The 16,427-nt window shown below is 43.7% G+C and overlaps 1 protein-coding gene across 3 annotated transcripts in view; it reads left to right on the top strand.

Moving 5' to 3' along the window:
- Window positions 1-14,105, top strand: part of Tnfsf11 (TNF superfamily member 11) — a 47,690-nt gene extending 33,585 nt beyond the window's left edge. For all 3 annotated transcript variants that reach the window (XM_041677027.1, XM_041677018.1, XM_041677008.1), the window contains 3 exons: window positions 8,257-8,302; window positions 8,382-8,480; window positions 13,684-14,105. In XM_041677027.1, coding sequence (XP_041532961.1) covers window positions 8,257-8,302; window positions 8,382-8,480; window positions 13,684-14,105 — 567 coding nt within the window. The remainder of the gene's footprint in view (window positions 1-8,256; window positions 8,303-8,381; window positions 8,481-13,683) is intronic.
- Window positions 14,106-16,427: the final 2,322 nt, after the last annotated feature.

Raw genomic sequence — 16,427 nt, 5'->3', positions numbered from 1 at the left:
ACAGGCTTCCCTACAGCATGATCTTATGGAGACATTTTCTTAATGGAGGCTCCCATCTTCCCAATGACTCTAGCCTGTGCCGAGTCAGTAGCTAGTACAGGTGGCTGGTCACTCTTGCCAGAAGCAAGCCATGCTGTAAACCCACAAGACTGTTAGAGTTCCAGGTTTTGAGGGGCATGAGCCGCTTAGGGGCCCTCTTTTGGTGGCTTGTCCTTCTCTTCCCATCCTTGCCTGTCTACAGAGGCTGTCCTGACACCTAGGCTGCCCTGACTTATTCCTAGGGCACCAGGAGCACTTCTGAGAGACTGTGAAAGCCATCTCCTTCTGAAGTGGTGGGTCTTGGGGACATGGAAAGCTCTGCCAGTGGAAGGCTGGCATTCTTGCCGCAGCGGGCAGAGCAGCGGAGAGTCACTCTGCGCTCCTCTGCCGAGCCCCTGCATACTCATTTTTAATGAGTAGCGTAGTAGAAGATGTTTTAAAGTTGGGCTTTTCATGAAGACTAATGCTGCTGTCATAAGGCTTCTTTAGCAAAGCCCAAGAGGACCTTTATCTATAGCAGAAGCTTCCTCTTTTAAACCATGAAGGTTAAACAATAAAAACTAATTTTCTATTCCCAGAATACCTATTGCCCTTCCAGGGAAAGCATCACTCCGCTTTATGAAAACAAGGACACGTAGCTCCTCAGCCCCTTGATGAGGAGCGTGCATTAGCGGTTGTAGACGCATCTCTTCCACTCCTGGAAGAAATGGTACCCAAGTGGCCATCATGGCCAAGTTCTTCATGAGGAACGTTCAAAGACTTCCGTGACAATTGCTCAATGAGCAGGTGGAGGTCTGGCCCTTGGGATCTGCGGGGGGTTAGACACCCTTCTGCCTTTGCTCTCCTCTCTTCTTGTGCCCCCCTGCTGGACCCCTTTTGGACTTCCATCCTCCCTGGGGACAGGGAGGAGTTGCCTCCATTCTGAGCGCTTTCCCAGTGCTTTGATGAAGGCAGGCGGGGGAAGCCTGTGTTGGGGGCTCTGCCTAAGGAAGCTGCAGGGAGGGGCATCTCCCTTTGTGTGCCTGCTCAGACAGAAATGTGCACTAAAGCTCTTGGCTTTGGGATATGCTTGAACTGTCACCACTGAGTCCACCTAAGGACCCTGGACTGTCATCAGGACATCTAGTAATGCTTCTCTCTCTGGGTGTGAGCTTTAGGGTTTGGATGGGGGAAGCTGAGAGGGGTTCTACAGTGCAGTGGTACTTTTTCTGTGCCTGGGAAGATTGCCTGAAGGTGACAGCTCTGTGGCTAAAGATGAGCCACTGCAGGGGTCATTAGGACCTTCTGGCCAAGGAGCAGCAGGTGGCAAAGGTGCCCATGAATGTGAACCAGGTTCTGGCACATAGCACCATCAGAAGACGCTCCACATCACCCTACCCCTGGCGCTGCCAGCATGCTTGGGGAAGGAGGTGGCACCCAGACTCAGTGCAGGAGGAGAAACTGTGAAGCCAGCAGGCAGCTCAGTGACTAGCTACTGTTTTCTCTAAGCCCGGAAGACTTCAGATGGCAAGTGGTCCAGTTCCCCTCACCCGAAGCAGTTTCTAAGTCTTAAGATGTGGAAGGACAACTGGATGCCTTACAAAACTCCAATCTCCTAATCGTGTACTTGGTTGCTCTGGCAACCAGCTCCCATCCTCGGAGTTATCTTGTTGATATAAATAGACCCTGTTGAGAAAGGTTTAGGAATTACAGTAAAAAAAAAAAATCCCAGGGATTTTAGGAGTAGTGGTCCAGGAACTTTGGATATGGACCTAATTATTTATTTCTTTAAATCTTGCAACATCACAGAGGCTCATGTAGAGCCTCGTAAACTGTAGGACTGCACTTGTTCCTGAAGTCACCAACCGATTTCAGGGAAAGGAGGGACAAACTCCCCTAGCCTTTAAGATGCTCATTCCAGAAGCCAGCATCAGTTCGAGGCGCAAAGACAGGGAGAAGAGGTAGGGAAGCAATTGCTGTCTTCCCAAGGAGAAGGGATGGGAGATTGAAGGCAGTAGTGCTAGCTTGGAGAGGAGGAGATGGGATTTCTGAGGCATTTACCATGTGTGAGTCCCCAGGACTTCCCTGCAGGACTGGGAAATGGGCTATTCATTTTCAGCAACAACCTGAGTGTGGCATTCATGTACTAACTGGCTGATAAATGCCCTATTCTTGTAACTAGGTCAGAGAAGGATTGCATGAAGGGTGTCATTAAGATGTTAAAATGACTGCATTACATATGTTAACAAGTGTATGAACCCTGTATTATACCTGGCAAGCGGGGTGTTAAATCCTTGCTCAACCAGCCAGATGTCCCTGCAGCTGCTGTGGTATTGCGGAGGGAGGCAGCCACCTGAGGCCTTTGCTACTGACGGGTGCCAGGAGTGTCTGGAGCATCTGGCTGTGCAAATTGTTTCTTCTGTGATTTGATTGACAGGTTCCACATAGATCACGTGATTCATATCACAGTACGGGTGAGATTTCAGACTGATAAACGCAGACTCCAGCAACTTGACCTTTACATGGAACCTGTACAGCTGGGAATTCTCTTAGTCAGGGGACACACACACACACACACACACACACACACACACACACACTTAGAAGGATGAAAACAAAATTGAAGTCAAACAAACATAAGACCAATTTAATCACATATGCTCAGGGTCTTGTTTTTAGCAGCTGTGTAGCACAGTTTACAAAGGTGCACTTAGCCTGCATTGCTGGTGGGAGTGCAAGCTGGTACAGTCCCTTTGGATATCAGTGTGGCGGTTTCTCAGAAAATTAGGAAACAACCTTCCTCAAGACCCAGTAATACCACTTTTGGGTATATACCCAAAGGATGCTCAATCATATCACAAGGGCATGTGCTCAACTATGTTCATAGCAGCATTGTTCGTCATAGCCAGAACCTGGAAACAACCTAAATGCCCCTCGACTGAAGAATGGATAAGGAAAATGTGGTACACTTACACAATGGAGTACTACACAGCAGAAAAAAACATGGCATCTTGAAATTTGCAGGCAAATGGATGGAGCTAGAAAACAGCATATTGAGTGAGGTAACCCAGACCCAGAAAGACAATTATCGTAAATATTCACTCATAAGTGGCTTTTAAACATAAAACAAAGAAAATCAACCTAAAAATTATATCCCAGAGAACCTAGACAACAATGAGGATCCTAAGAGAGACACGGATCTAATCTATATGGGAAGTAGAGAAGGACAAGATCTCCTCAATAAATTAGTAGCATGGCGAGAGGGTTGAAGGGGAGGGGAGGGGAAGGGAGGGAAGCAGAGAAAAACATGTAGTTCAATATAATCAATTTAAAAAAAAGAAGAAGAAATTGGGTAAATTGTGTGGAGCAAAACTCTTATATCCAGTTAAGGACTTTAAAATATAACTCAGAGTCTGTATTTATCCTTACTCAGTGTGGCCTCCCCTAAGTGGCTCTGACTTCTCAAGAAAAGCAGCTTTTCCCTGAGTTTGCAAAAAAAAAAATTCCCAAATCATTTAAAAAGCCACGTGGGGGTCTGAAGGGATCTGAGTCCTAGCTGGGGTTGTTTCCCTATTACACTCCTGGGACCTGCACTTCTTGGACGTCCCGTTTAAGAGGAGTTGAATGGAGGCCATAGTGAAGACCACAGTTACACAATCAATTGATCTTTTGTGTGCTTTGCTCCCCAGAGGAGAGATTGTGAAATCTAAACATTTTTTTTCCTATGACTTAAGCTCAGTTGTAATTAAGAAAGAAAGAAAAAGAAACAGAATCGGTTGTTTTCTTATCTATGAATATGTACTCTGACAGAAAATATGAAAAATTAATGCAATCCATTTCGAGAGATAGCACTCCTATGAAACTTGGTCATTTCCAACTTGAAAACCTGAAAGCCGGCCTGTGGTGGTCCAGGGGACGTCAATTTGAGGCAATGTCCACTAGGTGGCACTGTGTCTGAAGGTTTCTTTAGCCTTGGCTGCAATTTCTTTGGCTGCCTGCTTTCTTTCTGTTTTGTTCCCGTTTCTTGTTCTGTTAAAGGAAGTTATTATAATTTAGGCCTAAAGTATGCTTACCTTAAAATGAATACATTTTTTTTGAAAAGACTAGTGTTACAGTTTGCCCCAAAATAAGCTCATTCATTTGTGAAGTTTCTTATTAACTCTCATAGGTAAGATTCTTGTTGTCCTGGGTAGTTTATGGGAACCAAGGGTCGTGTGTGTGTGTGTGTGTGTGTGTGTGTGTGTGTGTGTGTGTGAGTATGTATGTCTATGCATGTGTGTGTGTGTGTGTGTATGCCTATGTATGTATGTATGTGTGTCTGTGCGTGTGTGTGTTTCTCTCTGTGTATTGCAGGTAGCTGTATTCTGGGAAGCCAAGCTGCTGATCTTCTAAGTTAGGGAGTCAGGCAGAAAATTAGGTTCTCTTGTCAGATGACTAGAGCGTGGCTCCTGGTCAAGGGAAGGGCTTTGCTGGGCCCCACACTCTAGACACTGTCCAGGCTTCTGCTCTAAGGTGTGTATTATATGATTCTCGGATAATTCAAAAATGATAATGGGGCAACTTGGCTGACTGGAAGTCTCTGCTTGATGACGTGGGATAGGCAGGCACCTTGTGAGAGGACACCTCTGAATGAACGCGGGCGTTTCCCACCAACGATTCATGGGGATGCTGATCTAGCAATCACGTTCCTCAACAGCTGCTGGATAGCAGAATCCCCCTTGGAGCATCTTTTGAAAACCATCAAGTTGATATGAGACCAGAGGCTGTGAATAAGGCTGGGATAACCCCAAACTGCAATTGCGCCCACCCACCCACACACACCGGAATACAATTAAGTTCTACCTACAAGAAACTTGTATGAGTATCTATACTCACACACATCTGCACACGCACATGCGTGTGTAAGGGTGCACGTGTGTGTGGGTACGTGTGTAGGAGCCAGATGCCACATGGGGGTTTTGTTCTTCAGAAGTAATCCACCTTGGTTTATGAGTACAGGCTCTCTCATTGGCCTGGAGAATCATGGTTAGGCTAGACTGACTGGCCAGAGAGTTCCAAGGACCTGTTTGTGAGTGCTGGTATTACCTACTGAGTGCTGGGATAACAAGTGTGCACCCATGTCTTATTCCTGGTTCTTTTTTCAAACAAACAGATAAACAAACTAAACATGGGTTCGAGGAATCTAGCGCAGATCTTTATGGTTGCATGGCAGGTATCCTTCAGCTAAGAATGTATGTATGTATGTATCTTTTTATAGTCTTAATGCTCAAAGACAGCTTAAAATTATAGACTTGGGCTGGTATGTTTACAATTGACAATAAATAGCAATTACTTTCAGGCTCAGAAGATTGGGGCAGAGACATACATGCTACAGGGTTTTTTGTGTGTGACCTGAGGTCACAGATTCATCATAAGATCCCTTTTTGGTATTGAAACGTCCTTACTGAATTTTTGAGAGGAACTGCAATTCTTGGATACTCTAGCAAAATAATACAAAAGCATTACCTCCTGGGTCTCTAACGAGAGGTCTAATTCATCCTGGGACATGAACCCTTTTTTCCCCTGACAGCAGGCATTGAAAGTGCTTCTGAGAGGTGCTATTTATTGAATTTTCTTGTAACTAAATGGATCTGTGGCAGCTCTGACCTAGAAGCCGCTGATGAAAAAGGCAAGGAAAGTGCATTCCCAGCAGAGAGGGAGAAAGGCAGCCCTGCCCATTTCATCAGGGGCTTCAGTCTGCTGCTTTGGCCTGGGTCTCAGTCTTTGAGCTAATTCCTCATTTGCCCATGCAGAAATCCTTGCAAAGGGGATTTGTCAATCTCAGTAGCAGAGGCTCTAGCAGCTGCTCGTCTCTTAGAAATTCAAATTTGAGAATCCAGCATAGAGCCCCTGCATCTCAGACTCAGAGGGCTTGATCCTGCAGTTGGTACATGCTCGCCCTCCTGGAGGTTAGTTCACACCATTCTCAGCTTTGAGAGCAACTGCACTGGCCACAGTGACATTTTCCTTGCTTTTCCTCCACGATGAGTCTGTGTGTGTAGAAAGTCAGGGAAGAGCTCTGTGGGGATGTGTGGTACACATCTGCTCTCCTGCCAGTGGTGCAGGTCAGAGCTGGGGGACAATGAGGGCGTGGCTGTAAGCCTCAGAATACAACTCTGTCTCTAAGATGCCTATTCTAATCAGGTTAAGATGCAGTATGTGTATGTGATATCTATGTGTAGATATACATAATGGATATAGAGACACTATATATATAAACATATAAAGTTACAATGTATATTGAGGTACCATATGTATATATAAATGCATAAGAATATATGTAGTTATTAAAGTATACTATATATGATTAAGTATATAGTTATATACATAATCACACACATAATTTTTATATGTGTAACTATATATACATAATCATATATATGTATATGATATATATGATATACACGTGTATATGTATATACACATAATCTGCAGTGTGAATGTCATGTGAGCCAAACCAGGAGATTCCAGAAATTGGGACACCATTGAGAATCCTGAAAAGAGACCTGTGAGACTGTAAGTCAGCAGAAGTGGGGAGGGACAGAAAGATGACCGAGAGCCATCACATTGTTCAATGCAAGGGACCACCATCTGCTTAAAATTCCATACAGTGAACTTCAGGCTGTACAAGGACCCAAGCGTAGGCCAGGGCAGAGGCTGACCTTATATAACCTCTGTGGATTCTCCAAGAGTTATGAACAACAGACTAGATCCTTCCCTCCTTTGAGGGCACTGAAGGTGAAGAGAAGAATAAGGAAGAACCAATGTTATCTCCAGGTGGCTTCTCATTGCTAAGGGTTGAGCTTGTGTTATTCTGACTGCCCACTTGATGGCCTTACTGTATAGCTGAAAGCCTCTCTGGATAGGGAGATCTCTCATTCCATGGCCTGTCCTTTAGATGACGTGGAGGGGTGGGTGGTCAGCAGGAATGTTGTTCTAGCAAGGGAATGAGGACACTGTCCTGCGCTGATAGCGTCTGGGTATCTGACTTTACTGGGCACGTGGCTGGAGACTCGCCTGCCTTATCTCATCATTTGAACCAAGGCGAAAGCTAGAGCTTTGACCTGCTCTCCCTTATGAGACATTTCACGCTAGCTAATGTCTGAATCGGGTGAGCATGTGGTCACTTGCTAGAGACTTCATTCTGGGAGCTCAAGTTAAATATGCAATTTCTGATACCTATCTACCTGTATTCATTCTTTTCCTGGCCTATGCTTCTAGACTTGTTTGTAACAGAATTTTAAGTTAATTATTGACATACACATCTGCTCTCCTGCCAGTGGTGCAGAAATCCTTGCAAAGGGGATTTGTCAATCTCAGTAGCAGAGGCTCTAGCAGCTGCTCGTCTCTTAGAAATTCAAATTTGAGAATCCAGCATAGAGCCCCTGCATCTCAGACTCAGAGGGCTTGATCCTGCAGTTGGTACATGCTCGCCCTCCTGGAGGTTGGTTCACACCATTCTCAGCTTTGAGAGCTCTTAGACCTTCATATAGTTCTTTAAATACACTGTGATTTAAACACCATCACCACCAACAAGAACAAATCACTTTTTGAGTGAACCAGGCATCATCCTCTTTCTTGTGGGCTAAGCCTCTGTATTTTTTTTTAAATATTTATTTATTTATTATGTATACAGTATACAATATTCTGTCTGTGTGTATGTCTGCAGACCAGAAGAGGGCAGCAGACCTCATTACAGATGGTTGTGAGCCACCATGTGGTTGCCGGGAATTGAACTCATGACCTTTGGAAGAGCAGGCAATGCTCTTAACCACTGAGCCATCTCTCCAGCCCTAAGCCTCTGTATTATAGTAGGAATTCACTACTGACTTACACAAAAGGAGGCCCCCTGCAGACCAAAGAGAGTCATGCATTTTGTGTATTTGTTACTTTCCTGGCTTACTTCATTTCCATTTGTATACCTGTTACAGATTTTTTAAATTATGCTCAATTATTTGGTTTTATAAGCTAATTTGTCTCTTGCTTTCTTTTATTGCCCCAAAGGTTTGTTTGACTCTGTATGTGTGTGTGTTGGACTTTTTAAGTGTTTTTGGGGTTCAGAATCTAGGATTACGAGATGCAGGGACTTTGCTGCCACATTGTAAAACACCCTGACTGATTGTACATCTGGTAATCCTACATATTTTTACTACTTTACAAAAAGAATGAGCTGATGGATAAAATTCTCTTTTATTTCAGGAATTACAACATATCGTTGGGCCGCAGCGCTTCACAGGAGTTCCAGGTAATCACGAGTTTGCATGAGTGTTTGAAGTCCCGGACGGTCTGTAATCTCTAAGCTCACCTGGTTCTGTCATCCACAGCTATGATGGAAGGTTCATTGTTCGATCTGGCTCAGCGGGGCAAGTCGGAGATGCAGCCCTTTGCTCATCTCACCATTAATGCTGCCAACATCCCAACGGGTAAGTTATATTTACGCTCTGCCTGAAAATGTATTTCAGTTTTTCAGCCCTCAACCCATGGACATGCTCAAACCTACCCTTAGCCCGATACTAACACTTTTGAGTCTTCTCAACCGAAAGGAAGAGGCAAACCGTTCAGTTGACCCCTACTTGTCAATCATGTGCAGTCCACATCATCTCTGTATTCATTTTCGGATACGGAAGTGGGTGTTTCTTTTAAATACCTGCTGGTTGGGAACACAGTGGCCATGTGTTTTCACTCATAAAGTGGACTAGCTTGGTATCAAAGGCATCCCACTACTGACCTCCTTGGTGGATGATGTCATTCAGCAAGCCAGAAAGTTTTCCTTTGGCACAACAGCCGTCTTCAGGAGGCTGAGATAGCCTGTCGCTTCTGCTCATGCTCCTCCTCCCGCTCCCTGGTAAACATCTAGTTTCACAGGCCAGAGACCCAGTTACTTTTGAAAATGAGGACCCAAAGCTCTGTGCCTGTAGCTACCTCAATGCATCCACTGGCTACTCACCACGGGCTAGGCAAGGAAGACAAGGATCCCAGTGAATGTTCTCTTCCTAGAGAGTTCCTGTTAGTGCTACCGCTGAGTAGTGCATCCTCCATACTGAGCACCTCCTAGGCTTAGGTCTTCTGCTGTGCCTTCCCATCCTCACTGCAAGGTAGCAGTTACCATTTTGGTCATTCAGACCCGAATATATATATACACATATATTTGCCAGAAGTGGATTAGTTTGGTGTCTGATGACCAGGGTTCTGATGTCTGCTTGGGTCTGTGACCTTGTACGCAGTACTGGAATCTGTACTTCAGCTACAGTAATCATAGAAGTAATATCCACATTGTGGGGAAGCTATACATGCTATAAATATATATTGGATAGAAGGAGGCATATTATTACACTCACCGGATGTGATTTACAATTATTATTTGAGCTTGATTAAGCCATTATGCAAATTTCATTTTATTCTACAAATGGCTTAAGGTAGGATGTTTTTTTCTTTTTTTGAGTTTAACTTTTTAAGAGTCTTGTAAGTAATAAAAGTCCATCTTTTAATAAATAATTTCGAGCCGTTACCCTAGCATAGGCCATAGAGAGAATTTTGTTGTTGTTGTTGTTCTGATTGAAGATACAAAAGGTGAGGAACCAACTCTTGAGCTCTTAAGAGATTCTCGAGGCTGCATGTTCTGATCCGCATATTTCTCTGTCTGTGTGTGCCTGGTGGGGGAGCGATGCTAATTTCCCCTGAGTGGCAAAACTAGTTTGCATGCTCACAAAGACAATCAAATTAATACCAGTGCATGGGCTGCGTGTGCCGTGAATGTACCCTACATTTATCTTTTCAGTTCACTTTAAATGGCATAGGATAAATATTGCCTGCGACGGTGTGCCAAAGTCGGCTTGGCAACGGCGAGCGTGTTTTAGTTATAAAGCTTCCTCTGCAGGCACCTAGAATTTAACCGGTGCCAAAACTCCAGGCAGAGCTCCTGGTTATGTTCCGACAGCTATTTGGTTTAGGGTGCAGGGAAATGAACCCCTCTGTGATTCCATTTAAGAAAATGGAGTCAGCGGCTCTGGTTGGGCCAACAGCCCCTCTAACCCGTTGTTCTCCCAATGCCGGCTGGTACTGAATGATTCCGAGGAAGTCGGCTTTCCCTTGCTGTTTTTATTTTGGAGCAATGCTATATATTTATTTGTACACAGTCCGTCAGAATCTGTCTTATGTGGACTGTGCTGCAGTTTCAAAAGTTTCTCGAGGCAAGTATTAGGGCGTCTTTGGGGACTGGGCAGGCTAAATGTTTGCTGAGGTCCGGCCAGGTCCTACATCTAGCAGCTCTGAGCCCAGCAGAGAACTGGAGAGGTCAGCCAGGCTGGGGTAAGAGGCCCTCAGCAGGCCTCGTTAGCAATAGAAATCCTGGCTGCCAAGGCCTTCACCTTGCTGTTTTCCCATCTATCCCCCACTGCTCTCTTCTGGTGAGTCCTTTGTTCTCACTGTCTGGCTTTCTAGCTGCTCACCTGTGGGCCTCCTGAACACCCCACTGGGTTTTTTTCTTGTCAACAATATGCTCCCAGTCCTCAACCCCTTTTTGACTTGAACCTTCCTAGATTTCCGGCTCTTCTGTCTCGCCAAGCTCAGCTTGGCTGACATCACGAATCTCTGCGGCTTCTTTTGGGCAGTCCCTTGTCACTGATCTCAAACATTGCTCTTTCTAGCAGGCAGCAATGGCAATGGAATAAAAATATCATATTTTATATGCTCACTTCTTATCTTCCCCGCCATCAGTGGTAAGCATCCCAGGGACCACCTACTTGGTAAAAAAAAATCTTCATTTTGGACAGAGTGAGTCATTCCTCATTTTAGGCAGAAATAGAAAGCACCATGTTGGGTGTCCTCTTGCCTGATCACCAGGAGGAATCGGTACTTGAGAACAGGAATGGAGTAGAAAAAGCAGAGAGTACATTATAGCATAGAGGCGCTTTGGACACACTGAACTATAGGGATAGTACTCTGTCAAGGTTCCGATCTATTCTCACCACTATTTTGTATTACATTCTTGCCCTCCCTGGCCATTATCTAACACCAACGTGAGCGGGCCCGTTGGAAGAAGAGACCTCACTGTAGTAATTTAACCTGTACGTGACGATCGAATGAAAGGAAGTGTAGTGTAGGAATTGGGTAAGAAGCTAGACAAAATGGAGTAACTTGAGATGGGAGTATTTTTAATTTCCTGAGCTCTGCCCATGGATTAGGTGGCCATGGACCAGCCTGGAGGAGTCAACATGACAGCCTTTCTGATGATATACTGAGCAGACTTTGGAAGTCTCATGTTTGCTCCCTTGGGATCCTAGGGTGGTATTTGCTCTTGGAGCACTAGACTTCAAAGCAGAGCTAAGACCTCCAGTGGGAACAAAGGAAGATTGCTGTCCAGTGCCCAGAGGCTGATGACTGGCTGTAGCATTTTTCTGGGTGTTTGTCCTCTTTGGAAACTGGAACCTTGTTTTCTTGATCATTTAATGATGGGTTGTCCCACTGGAGATTGGCTATTGCCTTATCCCCACCACCACCACCACTTTTTCCATCTCCTGTTTGATTTCTGCAGTAGCTTGATTTAGAGGGCACATCGAAAAGACTACAGATCATTCTCTGGTTCATCATCTGACTCTCTAGGGAAGGATACAAGTGTTCAAGTCCCCCCAGGACTCAGGCTACTGTGGGAAGGTAGATCGTATAGGTGGTGTTATTATTGTTATTACTATTATTATTATTATTATTAATAATACAGAGATTTCCTTGGATCCATCAAGCCAGAGAGTTGTCAACTTTCATGACTTAGAATCTAGCTCATGAGGTGGTGACTTCAGTGTTAGTCCCTGTGCTTATTTATTTTATTCTTTTTTATTTATTTTTATATTTGTTGCTGTTTTGTCATGGATGTGTGGTCCCCTGGAATTGGAATAGCAGACAGTTTTGAGCTGTCATGTGGGTGCTGGGAATTGAAGCAGAGTCCTCTGGAAAAACAGTCAGTGCTCTGAACCACTCAGCCATCTCTCCAACCCCTATTTTTTTTATTCTTAAAAAATTATTTAAGTATATTGTTGCAAACCATAATTTTGAAACCATAATAACATTTTTGTCCAAGTGTATCTTTTATTTCGACCTTATTCACTTTCCGTCAAATTCAATCCCAAATAGCATCCCTTTTATTTGCATGGTTGTGTGTGTGTGTGTGTGTGTGTGTGTGTGTGTGCGCAAGCGCATGCATGCGTCTTGTAGGTTCTGCACGTGAGCAAGACCTTGTAATACTTATCTTTTCTGGGGCTCCCTGACTGATTTCTGTCATTCACCATCTCAATATTAACAAGCTGTGGGCAGCATGACACCCAACAAAGTTTTTATGCTGCAGAAACAAATTCTTCCCTGTTCCCCTAGTCTGAGACCAGCTGACTGTGTTTGTCCTGTTGGCACTGTGAGTTTGCTGCAACTCTTTATAAAATCCCTGGAGGGAAGATGTGGTTTCAGACCTTCCCATGCTTCTGTAAACCCTTACCCTCTCAGTTACCATTTTCTCTGGTAGAATAATTACTGTCCACACAAGTACACATATTGCATAATTTCATTTGTTATGGGTATCCCCAATTTTTAAAGAGCCGGTAATGTGTATCAAAGACCTGGAGTATGAAAAACACTGGGTACATGGGTGATTTACAATGTTCTCCAGAACATGGACTTCTCCAGAAACAATAGCATGGACGTCCCTTATCACCTCATTTCTGAACAAGAAGGGGTTGTAGGAAAACATGGAACCAGGGATGATTTAACAATAGTAGATGTGGGATTGCATGAAGTTGAGGAGCTAGGACATTTTGTGTCTGGGCTTCTCTGGGGATAGACTCTCAGCTGTGTGACTCTGGCTAAGGTGAAGATTAGATAGATAGATAGATAGATAGATAGATAGATAGATGATAGATGGATAGATAGATAGATAGATAGAAAGACAGACAGACAGATGATGACTCAGATAGAATTGGCCTACCCATAGCTTCTTTGACCCGATTCTCACATCCTTCTATAGACTCCTGTCCGTGAACGGAGGTTAAGTTATGTGACAGGTGGAAATTCTCTTCCTGTACAAGCTGATTTCTTTCCTATCTAAATTGACTCTGGCTAATTCTCCTCTTCACCCTGGAAGGAACTGCTCCTCTCCACGGGGTTCAGGCTTCTCCTTTTTATGTTTCCAGGCATTGTAGCATCTTCATGGAGTCAGTTTTGACCCCTCTGTGTGGAAATCACCTCCCTCCCCTTCCCTCCCTCCCTCCTTCCCTCCCTCCCTCCATTCCTCCTTTCCTCCCCACCTCTCAGCAATTTTATGGACCTCCTCTAAGCTTTCCTTCTTTTCTGAACCATGTTGCATTCATTGCTCGTATCCTGTAGCTTCCTCAAGGGCAAAAATAGAGGACCTTTGATTTGTGCCTCCAGTGTACAGGATAGAAAGCATTAAGTTCAGTTGAATGCACCCATCCCCATATAGAAAATGAGTGTCAAGGTAAGTTACCATGTTAGAATAAGGACTGTGGTGTTGGCATATAACACTACCCTACCACCCTATGGAAAAAAAATGAGGAAAGTTTTTTGTTGTTTTTTTTTTTTTAATCCAAGAAGTGGATTCTAAATTTGTGCCTCTGTCCTCTATAGGTTCCCATAAAGTCAGTCTGTCCTCTTGGTACCACGATCGGGGCTGGGCCAAGATCTCCAACATGACGTTAAGCAACGGAAAGCTAAGGGTTAACCAAGATGGCTTCTATTACCTGTACGCTAACATTTGCTTCCGGCATCACGAGACATCGGGAGACCTAGATTCCGAATATCTTCAGCTGATGGTGTATGTCATTAAAACCAGCATCAAAATCCCAAATTATCAAAACCTGATGAAGGGAGGAAGTACCAAATACTGGTCAGGGAATTCTGAGTTCCACTTTTACTCCATAAACGTTGGAGGGTTTTTCAAGCTCCGAGCTGGGGAAGAAATCAGCGTTCAGGTGTCCAACCCCTCTCTGCTGGATCCGGATCAAGATGCGACCTACTTTGGTGCTTTCAAAGTTCAAGACATAGAGTAAAACCCATTCTGTGGAGCATTCGCATGTATATCCTAGATACTTGGAAGCATATCCAAAAGTCGAAGATGTATATAGGTGTGTAAGACTACTAAGAGGCACGGCCCACATTGTACAAAACTGGCGGTCTTCTCTCTTGACCCTGGCCAGGCCATGCCTATGTAAAGTCAATAGGAGATGCTAGACTCCTGGTGGTTACTCAATGGTTGTATAATTTCGTAATGAAATCCTAGAATTAAATCAGACTGGAAGATGTATAGTGATGCTTATGAAGTGGAAGAGGTCATAGTCTCTGGATCTAACTCCTGGCCATGTGCCACTGAGAACCTCAACGTTAAGAGGGTATCATTTCATTGCAGACAAATGGTAATTTGAAGGGTCAAGTTCTCTTGAATTGTTACATCATGCTGGAACCTGCAAATAAGTACTTTTTTTTTTCTAACAAGGAGAGAAAAATATATGTATTTTTATATAATATCTAAAGTTATATTTCAGGTGTAATGTTTTCTGTGGAAAATATTGTAAATTATATTTGTGCTATAGTATTTGATTCAAAAATATTTAAAAAATGCCTCACTGTTGACATATTTAATGTTTAAATGTACAGGACGTGTTTAACTGCTGCACTTTGTAACTCCCCGGAGGGAACTTGTCGCTAAGGGGAAGGATACTGTTTCGGGCAATCCCATGTAGTTGATTTCTTCATTCTTCTTAATTTAATAGAGTTTTCAGTCTTGTCAAGCCTATGCAAACAAAAAAATTAAAATGGATACCTTGAATAGCAAGCAGGATGTTGGTCACCAGGTGCCTTTCAAATTTAGAAGGAGCTGACAGAGCCAAGAAAGGATACATAACAGGCTACTAAAACCTGTCAGGAGTATTGTGTCATTATTGAACAGGTATCTTTCTCTATAAAAGCTACAAATTGTAAATGTTGTTTCTTTTTTTAAATAGAAAATGTGTTGCGGTTTATCAGCAAAAAACAATCCACTTTTTAATTTAGTGAAAGTTATTTTATTATACTGTACAATAAAAGCATTGTCTCTGAATGTTAATTTTTTTGGTACAAAAATAAATTTATATGAACCCTGCCTACTCATTTCTGTCCTTCGCTTTCATGTGTGTTTTACTCTGCGAGCCTGTCCTTTCCAATATGACAACGCGGCTGCTATCTTTCTCCAAAGGTTACTGGGAGAAACGCAGATTTAATTAAAACCCAGGAACAGATTCAATTAAATTAATGAAGCTTGGAGTTTGAAAAATAATTTTCAAGGGATTTGTAGTCAAGGATGTAGCCAGAGAGAAAGCAGGCTCCTCACTTAAAAAAAGAGCGGTTTGCCCTGCTTGCATCATGAGAAAAATAGGGTGCTTTGACTTGGGGAACATCTTGGGCATGCTCGCCCGCACTGCAGTAAAAGGAGACTCACTTTGTCCTGCACACATTTCCTCATGAGAATCTATGTGCGTGAGCTGTCCAAACCACACTGGTTACTCAGGAAGGGCAGAGAAAAGAAAACAGTCAACTTGGGAAGGCACGGGAAGCCATTATTTGAGGCACTTGTCATTTGCACATAAATGTTTTTTAATGATTGAGACAACATTGAATGGGGGAGAGAATAGCAGAGGTTACGACGAAGAAATCATAAATTTTAAACAGCAGAACTATCAGGGTGGGACTTGATGGTGTTGGCCAGAATACACCTACTATTTTATATCTGAGTTTGAGTAAACATAACATACTTGGGTGTTATATATTCTGATGACTGCTGCTTGCCTTATGGAAGAATTTCTATAAGCAGCTGAGTTTCTGGAGCTTCCACAGACCCAGAAGCTTGTCACAGCCTCATTAGCTACCCAGGATATAGTTTGTTCATTTCATATTTGTTGGGCGCCAATGATATGCTAAGCACAGTATCAGGCACTGACCATGGCTAACAGTGGGTCTCCTAGTCCTGGGCTTCTATTTCAAATCTTGGGAATCACAGAAAGCCTAAAACGAAATATTGGATAGGAAAGGGCACAAAAGCCTCCAGTGTGGATACAGAATGCATTAGTAATTTTTACTCTGGGGTAGCATGTTAGTTGCTTCCTAACTGTTGTGATAAACATGGGAAGAGAACACCATAGACCAGTGGTTCTCAGCCTTCCGAATGCTGTGGCTCTTTAATACAGTTCCTCTTTCCTTCTGCTCTGCCTTCTTAGGCGTCTTCCTCTATTTCCACTCTCTGTGCTTTAACCCCCTCTGGCCCTCACCAGATTTACCCAGAGGACAATCTGGTGGGGGGTCATTTCTCAGCCGAGGTTCCCTCTTCCCAGATACGTCTA

Source organism: Microtus oregoni, unplaced genomic scaffold, assembly GCF_018167655.1.
Source record: "Microtus oregoni isolate MIOR12 unplaced genomic scaffold, Mior012 000001F_ref0000356, whole genome shotgun sequence".
NCBI classification, from domain to species: domain Eukaryota; kingdom Metazoa; phylum Chordata; class Mammalia; order Rodentia; family Cricetidae; genus Microtus; species Microtus oregoni.
Note: the sequence above shows the minus strand (reverse complement) of the source record. Positions and strands in the feature narration are given on the sequence as shown.